At 40.9% G+C, this 18,238-nt stretch overlaps 1 protein-coding gene across 2 annotated transcripts in view; it reads left to right on the top strand.

Moving 5' to 3' along the window:
* The first annotated feature begins 358 nt into the window (after positions 1-358).
* tgfbr3 (transforming growth factor, beta receptor III) overlaps positions 359-18,238 on the top strand; it is a 107,667-nt gene continuing 89,787 nt past the window's right edge. For both annotated transcript variants that reach the window (XM_053499584.1, XM_053499583.1), the window contains exons 1-2: positions 359-563; positions 11,306-11,450. In XM_053499584.1, the coding sequence (XP_053355559.1) occupies positions 11,387-11,450 (64 nt within the window). In that variant the 5' untranslated portion in view covers positions 359-563; positions 11,306-11,386. The remainder of the gene's footprint in view (positions 564-11,305; positions 11,451-18,238) is intronic.

Raw genomic sequence — 18,238 nt, 5'->3', positions numbered from 1 at the left:
ATAATATAATAATAATCTGCATTTTAATCATCATTATATAACATTATATAGTGTAATGAGAAGTTAACGCTTAGGTTTTGTGCTATTATCTTTAAAAAAAAAATTACACATACTTGTATGAACAAAGGAAGCATATAAAAGACTGCAATAACAATAACAACAATATAAAAAAAAGGGCACATTTTTGGTCGTGGAGCTTTTTTTTCTTTTCTTTTCAAAGAGTCGTTTAAAAGGAAACGGTTCGTCGCGAGTCTCTAATAGCAACAAGCCCCGCCCCTGAATCCCATTCCCATCCTAGTAGCCCCGCCTCTCCATGGAGTTACACACTGCGCACGGGATAAAAGTTTTTGGGAGCTCTTGCTCACATTATTATCCCCAAATCTCGACAGCTCGTCGTACAGTAGATGACATTAATGCCCGGAGACCGCGGGATGCGCGTGTGACGCGGACATAAACTAAAGGAAACCGTTAACTCTGGCGTTGGGCTTTTTGCTCCTGCCGCGGCTCCAGAACTCCTTCTTCAACTTCAACCAGAAGTTTGTGCTGACTGTGAAGACTGGCTGGTATGTCAGTGTGTTCCTCGCACTAACAGTACGGTTAGGTGTTTTACAGCCGCGTGTATGTGTATGTGTGTGTGTGTGTTTCTGCATACTTCCCCGAACACCCGTAACTTCATTTGACAGATGCATCTCGCGCGCGCGAGCATCGCAGCGTTTTAGATTTCTAAGAAAATAACCCGTATCTCGCATGATCTTCAGGCAAAGCACGTTTACGATCATGCAGTACTTAGTTCCTTTGCTAATTATTATTTCAGTAATTCAATAACGACATGTTTGTACAGTAAAAGTTCTCAGAGCATCCCTATTTCAGGAACAAGTTTGCTTCATCTGATCTCGTTCTGAAATGCCCTAAGACCTTTGCTTCCCAGTGCTACCATGCACATCATGCTGTTTAACTTGCTAAATTGACCTTTAAACACGTGCAAACGAATGCATTGTAATGCGTTAGAGCGTGGTCCTGGAGTGCACATTTTACTGTTTCACCTGCTCCAACACACCTGAGTCAACACATCATCAGCTCAGTCAAGTGGGTGTGTGTTAGAGCAGGTACAACAATGAAGTGTCCAAGACTTCAGGACTAGGCATGGTAAACTGCATTAGAGTGTTAGATCAATGTTTTTATCTTATATACAGTATGTGTGTGTGTATGGATTTAGGATCAGTATAGGGAAACCCTGTACATGGGATATGTATAGCACTGAAGCCTTAAGGGTGCACATCTGGGTCTTGTAGACTTCATATGGTTTCTGATCATCATCATGCATTTCTTTGTTAGTTGGAGTGCTCCAGTAAGAAATCTTGTTAAGCCAATAAGTGAAGGGAGTTTAGAGATGCTTCCCGCAGCCATGCAGTGTGGATGATCCTGTGTATATAGATGCAAGTTTCTATCTGAATGGCTGTTTGCAACACCTGTTATATTCCCTGACAATGTCACAAAGCAAAGACGAACACAATGCATGAAATATTGAGCTAAATTAATGCACATCATGCACCAGATCTTGCATAGTGCATTCTGAATTCACGCTACTGATTCATTCTTGAGCGTGATGAGTAAATCATATTTGCAGAGCAAACAAGTAAAACTGATCTGTTCAAGTGCTTTTATTTGAGTAGATACTGCACAACTTTATTATTTATTGCACAAGTTTTCTAATTCATAGCATGAATATGTAGCAACCTATAACTGAAAATAGATTTGTTCTCAGCAAATGGTGTGTGTTAAAATGACAGGCTTTTTCTACACATGTTGAATGCGAATATTTGTTGAGTATTGATTCATGTATAGTTGTTATGTGTGGTGAGAGGAACTTCCATTTATGTGTGCATCATGCTTCTTTTTGTAATATATTATTCAGTGTAGTGATGCTAGGATGTTAGAGCCTGAAGTGGTTATATAAGATAAAACCAGTCGTTGATAGATATTTGACACAGAAGGTGTTTTTATTACGTGTACAGCACAGATGCCGGAGAAACAGAGTTTTGTTATGAGACATCTATGAGTCGTTACTGATTCAAGACCGTAATGGTGTAGATCAGGTGTTCAGATAGTGGAGATACTCCCTCAGGGAGTAGAAAGAAGTTTAGACACGCATTTCATGCTCACGCTTTGCCTCGTTACACAGCACAAAACTATGTCGCACAGTGACCGCAAAGTGTTAAACCAACTAGACTGCGAGATCAGCAATTCAGTGCCTTAACTATTGAGCCACCACTACCTTGTGATTTTTATCATTTTATTAAATGAATAATGAATTCGTACATCAGCATGAGTATGTGCTGTTAAGTGCACTTTCAGTATAAGTATCTTTATGTACTTCATATCTAATAAAACCTTATATACTTTTAAATAGGTAATGTTATAGAAGAGGAAGCATTAGTGCACCTTTAAAACATTAGTGCACCCTATTTAAATGAATAAGCTAAATCGCTTTAGCAATTTCACTTGTTTAATCCATTTCAGGAAATTGAAACTTGCAAGTGTGTAATTCATTTTATTCCATGCACAGGGGAAACACTGAGAATACTACAATGCTGCCGCATGCACTCACACTGGCTGATGTTTGTTTCCTCCTAAACCACTTCGCCTGTATGACTAAAACATGTGATTGATAAAGGTAGTTGGCTAAAAAAACGAATGCCTTATAACCATGCTGTCAAACGATGTCTGATGAGCGAGCAGAGAGCGAGTGTGAGATTAAAAGAAGGGAAGAAGGGGTTGTCATAGCTTGAAAGATCTACAGGTCAGTCACTCTGAGGCTTTTATTTCACCTTTAACATTTCAGTCTTTGTACCAGTTCACTAACTCTGGATTTCCATGTGATTAATGACTCAAACCGAGGCCTAGAAGTGCATTCGCATGCCGTTCGTGTTGGTGCATGTGTGCGCACACATGTTTTTTGTCCGTGTACATTGATGGGAAGTGACTAATAAATAGTGGTCATACAGAAACTTGCATTAAGATGTTCCATGTGTGAAGGTGATTATTTGTTAAGCATTGTGTACTCTGACTCCAGTGATCTCCTTTAGTGCAGATGTTTGTGTGTGTGTGATAATGTTTAATTGCATACGTGGAAGCAGTTTTCACCAGAGACCATTAAGTGACTGCAGCGTTCATCCAAGTTTGCATTTTACTTAACACATAGGTTTTTCTTGCAGCCAAGTCATCTTTAATCCTGATTTTACTCAGTTAACAGCCTGACTCATATGTGCAACTGTAAAGTCCTATAATGTACCCCCAGGTTTTATTAGTGTGTTTCACTCTCTTTCTACCACTTGGTGCTAATGTGAAAAGGGTGTGGCTGATCAGTGCCTGTCAGTCTTAGTCAACAGGGTGTAAACCCCATGTCTGTTATTTTCAGGAAAAGAGGTCTGGCCAAGAAGCAACCTCCGGTTTTAAATAAAACTAGTCCAACATAAAGTGCAAAAACATGCAGTTCCTTGAATGACCACTAGGACACACACGCTAGCTACAAAAGTGAATCGATCCATATAGCTTTCCCATTAAAGACAACTGTACAAGGGAAGAATTTTTTTTAGTAACACATAAGTTAAAATTACATTATGTTCTAAAATTATGCTTAATTAGGGGTGTGGTCGATTTGAGTGACAGCTGCCTTTTTGAGTGACAGGTGTCAAACTACTAGTTGTCTGTTGTGCATCACTTTAGCTAACCAGCTAGATGAAATGATTGTAGTTTAATTGAACTTAAGTAATGTTGGCATATAAATGAACATTAGCCACATTAGCGTTTTACCTAAGCTAATGCTAAGCTAGCTATCTCGTAGGCACTGAGGTAAGTAGGCATGTTTCAACCGACAGCCAATCACCGTTTGTTCTGCCCATGTGCCCCTTTACAAATGAACTAGGGTTTAGATGGAGTCAGCTCAGGCCAATATAACCAAAGCTCACACAGCTGAGCTTCAAAACCCCTCTGTGGGTGGCATCAATGACGGTTTGTCCATTTCTTATACAGTCTGTAGTCTGTTAGGTTTAGAGGTGTGTGTCAGTCTCAAGTGATGGAGGTGTGTGTCAGTCTCAGCAATGGAGGTGTGTGTCAGTCCCAAGTGATGGAGGTGTGTGTCAGTCCCAAGTGATGGAGGTGTGTGTCAGTCTCAGTGATGGAGGTGTGTGTCAGTCTCAGCAATGGAGGTGTGTGTCAGTCGCAGTGATGGAGTTGTGGCCACTGTGTATGTGTGATGTAAATCAGGCCTAAAAACAGTATTTACAGTACTAGGACCTACAATTAGTTGATTTTATTTTATCCATGTTTTTATTTTCATTTTTTAGCCTCTTGTTTTTTTTTATGTAAACACTTTAGCTTTTATATCCCTGTATAAAGGGCTTTGTAAATTACCTTATTATGATTAATAATATTATGATGATGATGATGATGATTATTATTATTATTATTATTCATTTTTAGGAAGATGTGTTTCCCTCTGTCCTTGTCTTTCTCCGTAACGGAGGCGTGTCTTTTTTGTCTTTCAGTGCTCCAGAGATATGTGCTCATAGTTTTAAAACTAATTCTTAGTTACAATTTTAGATTGTCCTCTTCTAAGTTCAATGTCACTTTATCACATGTTTTTTTTTATTAATAGTAAGAAGTAAATGCTGAAATAGACTGAACAGTGTATTGTGGAGAAGCCATGGTCAGTGGAACAAGGATTTAGCCTTTGGTCGTTCCTTATCTTGGACCCGGCACCTTATCAACATTCCTTCTGTACACATCTGGAAGGCTATTACGCAAACTTGACTTAATACATGACATACCTTGATACGAGTACTAAAATCTGTGGTATATTTCGGCTGCTCCCGTTGACGGGTCACCACAGCGGACCATGCAATCCGCAATCCATGCAACCTGGCACAGGTTTTACGCCAGATGACCTTCCTGACGCAACCGTCCCATTTTATCCAGGCTTGGGACCGGCACTGCATTAAGCGGCTGAGGATTGGGCATTGGCTGGGAACTGAACCCGGGCCTTCCACATGGCAGGCGAGAAACCAATCACTGAGCCGCCAGTGCCTGCTTTTAATGTGGCTGCTTCTAAGAGTACATTTTTAGCAACCCTAGAGTGAGGCAAAACAAGTTGTTAATAGACATTTGGTGTAAGTATACAGTAGGTAGTACAATACCAGTTTGGATTTATTTTCTACATTCTACAATAATACCGGCCTTTTTTTCATGTAACTATGAAATAACACATATGGCATAAGGTGCTTGAGCAACAACAACAACAAAAACAGTTTGTTGTTATTTTAAGACCTGAAGGTCAGATGTTGACCAGGAGTGATTCTTGTAAGAACAGTATTGTCCAGTGCATTTGCAAAACCCATCAAGCACCATAATGAAACTGGCTCTCATTAAGACCATCCCAAGAAAGCAAAACCAAAACTTACCTCTGCTGCAGAGGAGAAGTTCATTTAGAGTTACCAGAGTTATAATCGCCAGACATATCACAATATCACCTGTTCAATGGAGATTATTGCGTTTTAGATGCCTCCAGCATTGTTTACAATTCAGACAAAAATTCAGTCCATGGAATTAGAAGGTGTATCCAAACTTTTGACCGGTAGTGTGTATTGCTTATAGTCTGATTCATCATTCATTTTGCAGCCTGATCTGGTTATGCGCGAAACCATATGGCAGCCTCCAGTCCTCCTACACCACAATACAGAACAGAGTAACTTGTAGCTACTTATTATTTTCAGTCTGGGTTAATTAATGAGTTTCCCAGCCTGTGGCTCATTGTGTATGTGTATGTGTGTGTGTGTAAAAGAGAGAGAGAGGAGAGAGTCAAACAATTAAAAATTTTGCTACAAATACTCACAGGTCAGATCATGCGTGCTTGCTGTTAGCACTCGTGTTAAGCGTAAACCGAAATTCGTTTAAAGATATCAGAATTCACTTTTTTGTAAATGTTTTAGTGCACAGGTTTGCTGACAATAGCCACTTCTGACCTGGAGCTGCTGTCTGATCTCTGGCTTCCTCTGATTGTGAATTAAAGGTGTCGCACTCTTTCTAGCCTTTGATAATACGCGCACAGAGTACAAGATGAAAAACCTCACTCTGCATGTGAGCTGAGTGTGTGTAGTGTGTGTGTGTGTGTGTGTGTGTGTGTGTGTGTGTGATTCTGCGGCACAAATCAAACATGCAGCTTGCTGACCCAGGCCAAGGTGCTAGAGGTGTGGTATTTGTTGAGATCCTCCAAAACGGCTTCCCCGCTCCAGCAGCTGCCGCTGTGTATAAATGCCTCTTTGTTACTACAGCTGTTTGCCGAGAAAGAGGGATGAGTGTACCTTAGCCCTTCTCACCAGAGAGAGATAGAAAGACAGAACACAACAAAAGTACACAACATAAAAAAGGAAGAAAGAGGAGAAGATTGCAGCAAGTTTTTAATCCCCCACCACAAGGCTGTATTTTATTAACCGTAGTTCGGGTCTGGTTGATCATGAAGTCTGCACACTTGGCCATTTATTATAAGGGTGAGTTAAATGCTGACCTCTTGAATATTTTTATTAGCATTATCATCATTATTTTTATATGTCTCTTTATGAGACAACTTGATGGCACAATTTGCACATGCGAAGTAATATGAGAAGCCACTTTGATGCTATCAAGTGCTGTTCTTTGATTTTGCAGTCTGCTGTTTTAATGAATAACGAACTAACAAAAAACTAGTTACAGATACAGATGTTTGCCTCCATCATTTGAAATAGGGACTGAGACAATATTCAACTAGTTATTACATGCAACAGTTAATAAGTTATTAACTAAGTGGCCAGGGGTAGCTCAGTGGTTAAAGCATTGGACTACGGTTCGGAAGATCCCAGGTTCAAACCCCACAACCACCAAGTTGCCACTGTTGGGCCCTTGAGCAAGGCCCTTAACCCTCAACTGCTCAGATGTGTAATGAGATAAAAATGTAAGTCGCTCTGGATAAGAGCGTCTGCCAAATGCCTAAATGTAAAGTGGCTTCTCATTTCTTGAACAACCATATCAGAAGATTGAGAATAGGTGTTTTGATATGTTTCAGAAGGGTCAACATAATGTCTTGAAGCAAGCAAAAAAAACAGGAGATTGAGGAAATTATTGCAATTGGGTTAAGAAATGTGCAAGACATCATGAAAACTTGGAAGGATCGTACAGAACCATCAACTTTGTAGAAGAAATGTGGTCGAAATTAAATCACGAACGAGTGTGTTCAGAGATCCCTTAAGCACTTGGGGAATTTAGAATGTAAACAAAAATAGACATTAGAAATCACAGTTATCTTTAATGGCTTACAGGATTGGGACTTAACAGATGTGTGATCATAGGAAAACCACTTGTTAGTGAGACTAATAAGAAACAAAGGCTTCAGTTTCCTAGTGAGCACAAACATTGGACTTGGACGGAAATGCAAAAGGTCATGTGATCAAATGAGTGCAGATTGAGCCTATTTCAGAGCAAAGGGTGTGTCAGGCTAAGAAAGGAAGCGCATGAAGTGATGCACCCATTATGCATAGTTCCCACTGTAAAAGCATCTGGAGGCAGGGTTATGATCTGTGGTTGCTTCACCTGGTCAGGTCTAGACTCAGCAACGTTATGTGACCATAAAGTGAATCTGCTGACGAGAGGACCATGGATGAACATGATGTAATTCAGTGTTCTGATTTTCCACTTCCAAGGTACGTTGAATGCAGCGTTGTGAGCACAAAGACACTCAGTCTTCATTATTGAAAGGATATAATGCTTTTCTGGGTTATGCTTGTTCACAAGTTTTTAAGCATGCACTTCCTGCTGTTTTGTGCAGTGCTGCAGGTGATACTGTTTAAATTGTAATGACTACAGAAAAAGCATTGTCTTAATAACTACAAAATAAATCTTGGTGATGCGGAAGTACACAAGGAAATGTGAGAATGAGGAAGAGCTATAATAATTGTTACAAGTGGAGGTTTGAGGATGGCAGGTTTAGCATGCTTAGAAAAGCTTTGCGATACTTAAAGTGAAATGGTTTGTGTATGTTTCTTTGAAACGACCAATCACAAACAGGCTTTTTCTCATAGCGTGCCTATAGTGTCTGTGGAACTCACCAAGCCACTTTCTTCTCAACAGGCAAGTCGATTTGTTCTCTTTCTGAAAGGGATGCTAGTATTAAACAAAACCGGGCTTATGAAATATCATTTTTATTAAAACAGTGTTGAGTGCATTGCTTCTGTCACCATTTTAGCACGATTTCAGATTGGTTGAGTTCAAATCCCTGCTACTTACTGGCAGCGGAAACCTGTCGTGTAGTTCCGATATCCTGGAAACATCTGATTTCCAGATGTTTCTGCCAAACGCGTTTTCACGTTTATCACCCCTGTACACATACTTCTTCATACACATATATCATTCCATAGAGCTGAAGACAAAATGGAAATTCCTGAAGGGTTTTCTCCTTGAAAGGCCTTAAAGTTGTGCTGTGTATTTTAGCTAAAAGCTGGACACTCTCTTTGCTTGAACACAATGTCAGCATGACTGAGTGAGTGTTGTAGGCGGGACGCTGAGCAGACGCACAGCGGACGTTCCTGTTTATGCCATCGGCCTCAAAGTCCTGCAACACCCATTGCATTCATTTGATTGGCTGGATTGTTTCTCTACAGAGTAGGAGTTCTTGTCATGAGCAGAGTTTCAGAGGAATTTGGCTTCTACATAGCAGGGGCTCTGTCTGTCTATGCATATGTATTCATTTTGTTGTGTTCTGTTTTTCTTGAGAATGTTACTCCATGGTGATTGGTCCAGGGAGACGGTGCATGCCAGGATTTAAGTCGTGGTTTAAAATAGCAGATAATGTGATACAGTTGCATGCAGTGGACTCATACTTTTGGACTTGATTGGGGTAGAAGTGTGTGAAGTGTAATGGATGACATAAGGTTGTGTGCTGCTGTGTTGTGTTTAGCTTATGCTGGATGGAGCATGACCTCTTCACTCTATCCTAGGGGTCAGTTGGGGTTCTGCCAATTAGCTCTGGCCACCTGTTAATCCTTTTAGCCTGGACACCCCCGGTGGCTCTTCAGTCGGGTGTCAGTTTCATCTATTTTCTCCATCTTGCTCGGTATCACAGGACCCAAGAGGGAGAATGAGAGATGGATGATGAGAGTGTGTGTGTAAGCACAAGGGAGAGGGAGGGAGAAGAAATAAGGGAGAAAATAAAGCTGGGGTAAGAGTAAAGTTCTTTAGCATAAGTTGCGTTTTTCATTATGTTTAATAGTCATGTAAGGATTTCCACACATTCTTGCATTACCTTGAGCTGCACTTGCTCTCGTCCCTTTGTGAGCTGCTCTCATCCCTCGTATGTAATGTTAATTTTTGAATATGTACACAAAGTTTATAGGAGCGTGTGAGGTGCAAAGCAGCCAGATATGCCAAGCAGCCATAACATTAAAACCACCTGCCTAATGTTATTTTTGTCCCCCTTGTGCTGCCAATCCAGGTCTGAGCTATTGAGACATGAACTCGACAAGACCTCTGAAGGTTTGCTGTGGTATCTGTTATCAAGATGTTAACCCACAGAAGCTTTAAGTCCAGTAGATTGAGAGGTGGGGCCTCCATGGATCAGATTTGTTTTTTCAGCACATCCCATAGACGCTCGATTGGATTGAGATTAGAGGAATGTGGTGGCCAAGTCAACACCTTGAACTCTTGAACTCGATCCTATGCTTTAAACTATTATTGACAGGAAGGCCACTGCGATTAAGAAATACCGTTGCCGTGATGGTGCGTCCTTGGTCTGTAGATGGTACATGTGAACTATCATTCGCATAAAGGCCAGCACTTAAGGTTTCCTAGCAGAACATTGCTCAGAGCATCGTTTGCTTCCAACTTCTTGACTTTTTGTCATAGTGCATTTAAGTGCTGTCTCTTTTCCAGCAAAGCGACACACATGCACGCTGGAGTTGACATACGGCAAAAGAAAAATATTTACGAGACCAGAGCGCCTTTTCTGCCATCGTTTAGTTGTACTTCTCATGTGCCCATTGTAGGCACTTTCAGTCATGGACAGGGTTCAATACAGGCACACTGACCCTCCTGTTGCTATGTAGCCCTATACACACCGAGGTACAATGCACTGAGGACAGATTTCTATCATTGTCAGCATAATCTTTTTTATTTTTTATTTGTGTTACAGGAGCTCTTCTATGGCATCTAGTGCAGATAGCCTACCTAGCCTTCGTTCCGCACATGCATCATTGAGCTTTGGCCATGCATGACCACGATGTTGATTCATTGGTTGTCCTTCTTTGGACCTCTTTTAGTAGCTACTAAACCTAGAAAACAACAAGACTTGTTGTTTTAGAGTTGCTCTGACCCAGCTATCACAGTTTGTCCCTTATCAACAGTGCACAAATTCTTGTGCTTGCCTGTTTTCTTGCATCCAATTTAGAAACTCATCGTTCACATGCTGCATAATAGATCCCACACCTTTACAGGTGCCATTTTAATGACATAATGTTATGAACTTCACTTTTCAATGGTTTGAAGTCCCAAATGAGAACATATATTTTTTTACTCTTTATTCGTGTTCTTGAGGAGAGGACATTTTGGTGGATATAGGCAATGATCCCCCCGCCCCCCATCAAAAACACACAGTTAAATAAAACACTTATTTAATTACATGACACATTCATTACATTACTGTTTGTTATGATGCAAAACTTGCTGCCATTTTAATATTCATTCATTCATTCATTCATTCATTTATTCATTCATTTATTCTTTCTTAGCAACGGCTTTATCCTGGTCAGGGTTGTGTAGGATCCTGTGCCAACCTCAGTAACATTGGGTTTGAGGTGAGAATACACACTGAATTGGACACCAAACTCTCTTATTCACCCCAAAGAGATTAGAGTTACTTAGTTATTAACCTAGTTAACCCAGTGTAAGTATGTATCCAATGTTGTAAACATTAAAGCACTTTTTGTAAGTCGCTCTGGATAAGAGCGTCTGCCAAATGCCTAAATGTAAATGTAAATGTAAGAGTTAGAGTTCAGCATAGCCAGTCCTCCTACTTGTATGATTTTGGGAGCTATAAAGAACTTCACACAGAATATAATCCCAGTATGTTATCTATCTCAAGCTTGTGCCAAGCTTGTAAACCCCTTAATTTCCTCACTCACTCAAGTAAGAAATTGTGCGCTTTATAAATAGAGAAACTTTATAACAAAATAATAATAATAAAGAAAGCAGTATTACTAACTGGTTGACTGTGATTTTTTTCTAGTGGTGTTCCTGTGTGGAGTGCACTGAAGAGAAACGTCACCCCACCCACTTGTGGAAATCTCTTGTGTTCAACTTCCCCTAGATGATGGGACACACACAACTGGGTGTCGTCCTGCTGCTTGCCCTCAGCAGTATGGTTTCTGCAGGTAAGACTGTTTTCTTCATCACTCCTCCCTTCCTTCTTTCAGCACTCCTAACCATAAACCAGCAAAACTGCTGGAATATGGCACAAAGACCCTTTATCATCACGCTTTTCCTTTGATTGATTGGTAATTTATTACCAGTAGCACAGAGGGCTTTTGCGGCCTGCCTCTATCTCATGGCTCATAAAGACAGACATAAAGGTGCTCTTTCAGTCTTGGAGATTGCTGCCGTGTTGAAAAGTTAAGGGAGACTAATGTGTGTGCTTCTGTTTAAGGCTATAGCTAAAAATGGCAGGTGGGATTTTAGAAAGGCACTGAACACCTCCATGAAAACACTGAGCTGAGTCTACATAAAAATAAGTCAGTTGCTGAGGTCTTAACCTAAGACATTATGTGCGTGTGTATGAGTGAGTGTGAAGGGTGTGTTCTCAGTGATTCCTATTTCTGGATCTCATGTCGAAGTCAGGCAGTGTTGCTTGTTTTGTCAGGTCCTCACAAATTGCCTTGCGTTCGGAATTTCCCCACTCCCTCCTATCATCAAATCAGAAAGACTGTGGTGATGTGCATTAAAAAAGTGATGACAAGCCCAAATCCTAACGCCTAATCTATCGGAATATCCTGATGGTGTTCTTTTTCTTCTTTTTTTTTGGTGTAACATGTTTACAATACTAGCACACTAACAGGTAGTAACTATCCTGGAATGAGTTGGCTCTGGAAGTGTTTCTGGAATGGAAAAGCAGGCACACAATGTCTCCTCGGTCTGAACAGCCCATGGGTTAAGTACAGTCTCCTGCTGTGACCTGCTCTTTAAAACAATGAGCTCACTGAGGAGCCTCTTCCTTCACATCCTTCATGCCAGCATTGTAGCATTCCTCCATAGCTCCAACATGCAGGAAATGCAGTCATCTACGTCAAATCATCAGTTTGCAGATTTTCGTTGTGGATAATAAACTTCTGAACATTCAAGAACGAAACTTCTTTTTCCCATGCATTAGCTTTGTTAATTTATTATTCACAGTGACATAGAGGTCATCACTGTCACCTTCCACCTCAGGGTCCTGGTTCGATTCACAACTTGTGGTCTGTGTATGCACACTTCGGTTTCCTACCACAGTCCAAAGAAATGCAGATTAGGCTAATTGCTGTTCCCATATTGCCCATAGTGTGTAAATGCACGTACTGTATGAATGTTGACTGCCATCGTAAAATGTAAAAAAAAAAAAAAGGTCTCCACGATCCCTAGTTGGACTACAGAGGTTCCTAAATGGATTTAAATTTTCTGTCGATGGAAAAGTATCAATCATCGTAATATATATATATGTTTTGTTGTGTGAAAGTCTTCATATATCATCATGTTTTTGCCATCATGCCCATCGCTGTTTTCACTGCGATCTGTAAGGTCCTGGTTACTCCAAGAGCAGCCTGGATTTACAGTATACAGTTTGAATGGTGTGGACAGCTGGAAATCAACAACACAGTTCTCACCGTTGTGAAAGATCTATTTGCTTGTTTCCAACAAGATAAAATTCCTTATTCTCTTTGCTTTTGGTAATCTAAAACCTGCCCATAATCTAATCCGCTGCATCAGCATTTTGTGATTCATTCGACATGGACTGCTGAGACAATCACATTTCAGTTGTTCTTGTACTTTCTTTGATAAAGTCCATTCTGTTCTGCGTAAATATATCTGGTCAGCCTTCATAAGCGGTTTCACATATGTTTTATAATTGGCACATTGAACGGAAATGTAATTTATATCTGTGTTCTTTATTTAAAAAAAAATAGATGTGCACTGTGCACAGCAGCAGCAGCAACAAGTTTATGAAAAGGCCAGATTGTGTGTCCTCTGTTCGTGACTTTCAAGAACTCGAGCAGGAGAATTATGGATGGCAGGTATATTGTAGGACCAAGTTTGGGAAACTAAGAAGAACCATGAATCAAGACGGTCTTCATTTAGACGCTGACAGCACAGTCTGACTCGCCTACAACGCGGAATGCCCCAACTGTGACTCACCTAGTGGCTTTTTCAAATCTGCTGCCAGATGTTCTTAACGCTTTCCACTTTCTTCTGATGGTTTACACTGTCACTGCAATCATAAATCGCTTAAAAAATCTAAGTGCTCCATGCTGTTTTTTTTCTAGTTCCCCACAAAATTAGACTTCAACCAATAAGCGAGTTTACATGATTTTTTTTGAGCCCATTTAACATACATTTATTAAATTGATATCAGCAGTAACTGTGCATTTTAAAATGACACGGTAATAATTCTCTCGTAAGTAGAGTGGTTTAGAGCTTTCGGAATGATCTTACACTAGAAGCAAGAAACGAAAGTGAGTAAATATGCTAAGTGTGTGGTTTTTACCTTTTTCTCACCATCTCTTGCTCTTTCTCATCTTCTCTCCATGCATGCATGCACGCATGCACACACACACACACACACACACACACATACACACTCTCTCTTTCGGTCTCACTGTCTTTTTCTCTTACCTTCTAAGAGCATTTTGTACCCCTCGTGTTAAGAGTGTACGTAGCTGCATTATGACACCAAAGCGCTCAGGTTTAAGTGCTGAATTGGAGACTTTACTGGTAGTCAAGCCAGGTGTTGGTCTGTGCCAATTGCCAATAACAGCTTGGGCAGTTAAACATCTATCGTACCTCCTCCTTCACTGTCATCACGCTATTTATTTATTATTATTAATAAATAATAATAGGGCAGCAGGTTGGTGCAGCTGGCATCTATATACATCTATCTCTAGTGTGGGGAGTATCCAAAAATATAAATGGACCTATATATATATATATATATCGGGGGCGTGGCTTGTGAATCACTGAATCACTGCTGCCTGGCTCACCGATTACATAAATTGTCTGAATTATGGATTAAAATTTTTAAAATATAACTAAATAACTGAGTACCTACATGGCGGACCTAACACGTTAGATTGCACATTACATAAAAATGAAATTACTACAAAGTAACGCGTTACACCCAACACCGTGTCAGAATGGTCATTATGCTAGGCTATTAAATTAAAGAACGAAGAAAAAACAGAATGAACTGATCCTTCTATAAGAACAGTGTCAAAGGGTTAATTAGTCTTGATTATTAGTATGAAGCAAGGGTTTATCTGGCCGGGGGAAAAGTTGTGTTGTTGAGACAACAGACCCCAAACACTGAGCAAATCCAGCCGTTGTTGCGAAAGCGAGCTGTGTTTGTTTAGTCTGGCAGTCTGAAAAACGACAGATTTAACAACATTGCGCTTTTATGTTGCATTTAAAAATCCCCTCCAGCTTTCCATTTTAGCCTACCTGCCAGAGTGTACAAAAATGTGTGTATTGTATGAAATCTGCTGCCTGGTAATGACGTTCAAATGCACAAAGTTTGTGTGTGTGTGTGCGTGTGTGTGCGTGCGCGCGCGTGTGTGTGCGTGTGTATAGAGTATTGCGCAACCAGTAATGTGTGCCAGGGCACTGGAGTAGAGGGGAGACGGTCCAAATCACTATATTACACACACACACACACACACACACACACACACAGCAATGAGAGAGGGAGGATATAGAGAAATGTTGCAGGACAGAAAGCAAGGGGGACAAAAAGGGAAAGGAAGCACAGAGCAAAAGATAGGGAGCGCATGAGCGAGACTGGAGCGAAAAGGTGGAGAAAGATATTTTGAGCGACTGAGAGTAGGACAGATGGGATAGAGAGCTTCAATGGGGACAAAGAGACAGTGTGTAAACGAAAAAGCAGCAGATTAAGAAATAAATATGAGAAGGAGAGAAAGACCGAAAAGAACAATGAGCAAGGGAGAGAGAAAAGGAGGGGAGAAGAGTGAAGCACAGACAGACTGTGAGTGTGACATGAGGAAAAAGAGATAGTAGGAGGAGAAAGCAGCCCCTACTTTCTAAAGCAGATGTTGCCAGTTGTTCATTAACCACACTCTGCTGCTGCGAGGCACGTTGGGATGTTTACATAGCAACCGGTCCACACTGCTGTAGTTACAACTGACTGCCTTATACACCGCGACTGACAGTCTTAACACGTCTGTCAGAAGGATTCTCTCTCTGTCTCGCTCTGTTTTATACACACACACACACACACACACACATACGATAGTTTATTGTAAGCCTGCAAACACAGAAATCTCGTACTATTCATTAGACATATCTGTCATTCTCTCTCTCTCTCTCTCTCTCTCTCTCTCTCTCCTCTGTCTCTTTTTGCTCATAAGTGTGCATATGGTTATCAAGCGCCAAGACCCTAATCGAACACAGCTGGTCTGATCCTGCTCTTTCCATTTTGTCTTTCACTTGGTTTAGAGAAATAAGGAAAAGAAAAACACAGTCTGCGAGTGTTGAGGTCTAGTGAGCATGCAGTCTTTGCGAAACACAGAGAATAGAGTTCGCATTTACATGACTATGAGTAACAGAGGTATTTCAGACCCCCTACGTTCTCTCCAGTTTGCCTCAATGCCACTTGCTTTCTTCCTGTGCCTAAAGAAAGATGATTATTCTTCTCTCTGTTTCTCTATTGCACTAGCTTATAATTCATATTCTTATCACATTGTCTTTTTTCTGGTTTTGGCTTTCATTCAGAGGTGACAGAGGAAGCGAGATAGAGAGCGAGATAGAGTTTGTCCCAGGGGCTAATTGCAATACAGGTTTGATTTAATACACGTGATTGAGGTTCTCCAGGTTGTGACTCCTTTGAGAGTCTATAATCCTCTCCTCCATGTCTTCTCTCTGCCCCTCTAGCCTCAAGATAGAGTTCCAACTCATGGATGGAAAGATTTGCAGAAAATGTGTTCTGACTTTCCCGAAAGGGGAGTGAGTGCTGCGATATTGTGCAATAAATAACTGCAATCACTTTTATAGTGTATTGCTCAGTTTTTCATGTACACACATGAATCTGTTTGTCATGCTGTAGCTTTTTAAGGATTTTATTAGGATAGTGTATTTCTCCATTCCAGGTGATGAGATGTGCATCATGATGGAAGAAAGACACAGCTGTTAAATCAATATAATATATTATATATTATATAAATAGTAATATATTGAATAATGTGATACAGTATAATAATATTATATAGAGTTTGGAGGTTGTTCAGTGCAGTACAATGGAATTTAATCAGAGTGACACCTCCTTTATTGACACGGACAGCCATAGAAGCTGAGCCTTGTTTAAGGCTACTGAAAGGGCTCTTGCTAGCGTTTTTTGCTCTATGCCTCTGGCCTCTGGGCTTCTCCTCGAAATCTTTTGTGTTGAACGAGAAGGAGGTCTGACTTTTAAGTGGCCTCTGACATGAGGTGAATGCCACCCTCAAAAGTCAATATAGAGTGTTCACAATGAGCTCTTTTGGCTTTTTAGAGTTTCTACTGTAGTAGCCTCCTACGGAGTGCTTGTTTCACATTCCCTTTCTCTGTCTCTTTCACTGACAGTCTTTTATAGTTTTTCTGTCTCACACAGGAACACTTTCTGACATGACTCAAATGTCTTCATGTCTATCTGGTGAATGTGGGAACATTTAAAAGGCCTAACTTCACATTGTTCTTCCCTTCAAAGTTCAAAGCTCTTTTTGATTTTTTCCCTTACACACACACACACACACACACACACACACACACACGTATACACGTACACATACTTAGGTCCAGTCACCATTTTCACAATTTTTGCTACGAATGGCCATGAATTCACAAATCGTGAAGAGTTGTGTTCGGACATTAAGATCATGGATTACCTGGGTGTGTCAGGGTGACCTGTAGTGGTTCCAACTTTCAATTCATTTCAATTTTATTTCATTTTTATAGCGTTTTTAACAATTGTCATTGTCGCAAAGCAGCTTTACGTCTAAGCAGCTTTTGTGAAAAATGATTTGTTGCATAACAGTAACTGTTGTCAGCTTTACCGTGCTTTTACATAGCTTAGATTTTGAGACCCTAAATCATGTAGGGCACCCTTTCTAGCAATTTAGTTGTCTTTATCCCAAGCGCCCAGTGATCAACGAGCAGAGCCTCTTTGTTTGTCAGTTTTAGTGAGAAGAAGTCGCCTTTGTGCCTGTCAGTCAAAGGGAAGGAGGCGTGGCCTCTGTGCCTGCCAGTCTAAATGAAGGAGGCATGGCCTGTGTGACTGTTAGTCTTAGTGAAGGAGACATGGCCTCCGCGCCCTTCAGTCTTAGAGAAGGCAGGTGTGCCTTCTGCCTGTGCCTGTCAGTCTTGGTGAAGGAGGCGTGACCTCTTTGCCTGTCAGACTTAGAGGCGTGGTCTGTGTGGCTGTCAGTCTTAGTGAAGGAGGTGTTGCCTCTGTCCCTATCGGTCTTAGAGAAGGAGGTGTGGCTAATCAGTCTTAGTGAAGGATGCAGGGCACCTGTGCCTTTTAGTCTTAAAGAAGGAGGCGTGGCCTGTGTGGCTGTCAGTCATAGTGAAGGAGGCGTGGTCTGTGTGCCTGTCAGTCTAAGTGGAAGTGTCATGGCTTCTGTGCTTGTCAGTCTCTGTGCTTATAAGTCCCACAGAATAGGGTGTGTTTTTTTTCCTTGTCAATTTTAGTAAATGATCTGCATAATCACTTCTCTCTCACTATCTGCCAGTGTGCTCTAAATTCCCTGGAATGCGCAGTGTGTATCTGCAGACAGAATGGTGTGACTCTTTCCACTCTGACAAGCATGACATCGTTGTTTATGTGCCGAGAGCGGTTGCAGCAGAGTAGAAGAAAGGACAGCTCCAGGCTTCAAGTTTTTTCATTCTAACACTCGACTCTGTTGCTCCGTTTTTACGACAAGGGCTGTCG

This window comes from Clarias gariepinus, chromosome 6 (assembly GCF_024256425.1).
Source record: "Clarias gariepinus isolate MV-2021 ecotype Netherlands chromosome 6, CGAR_prim_01v2, whole genome shotgun sequence".
In the NCBI taxonomy this organism is placed as follows: domain Eukaryota; kingdom Metazoa; phylum Chordata; class Actinopteri; order Siluriformes; family Clariidae; genus Clarias; species Clarias gariepinus.
Note: the sequence above shows the minus strand (reverse complement) of the source record. Positions and strands in the feature narration are given on the sequence as shown.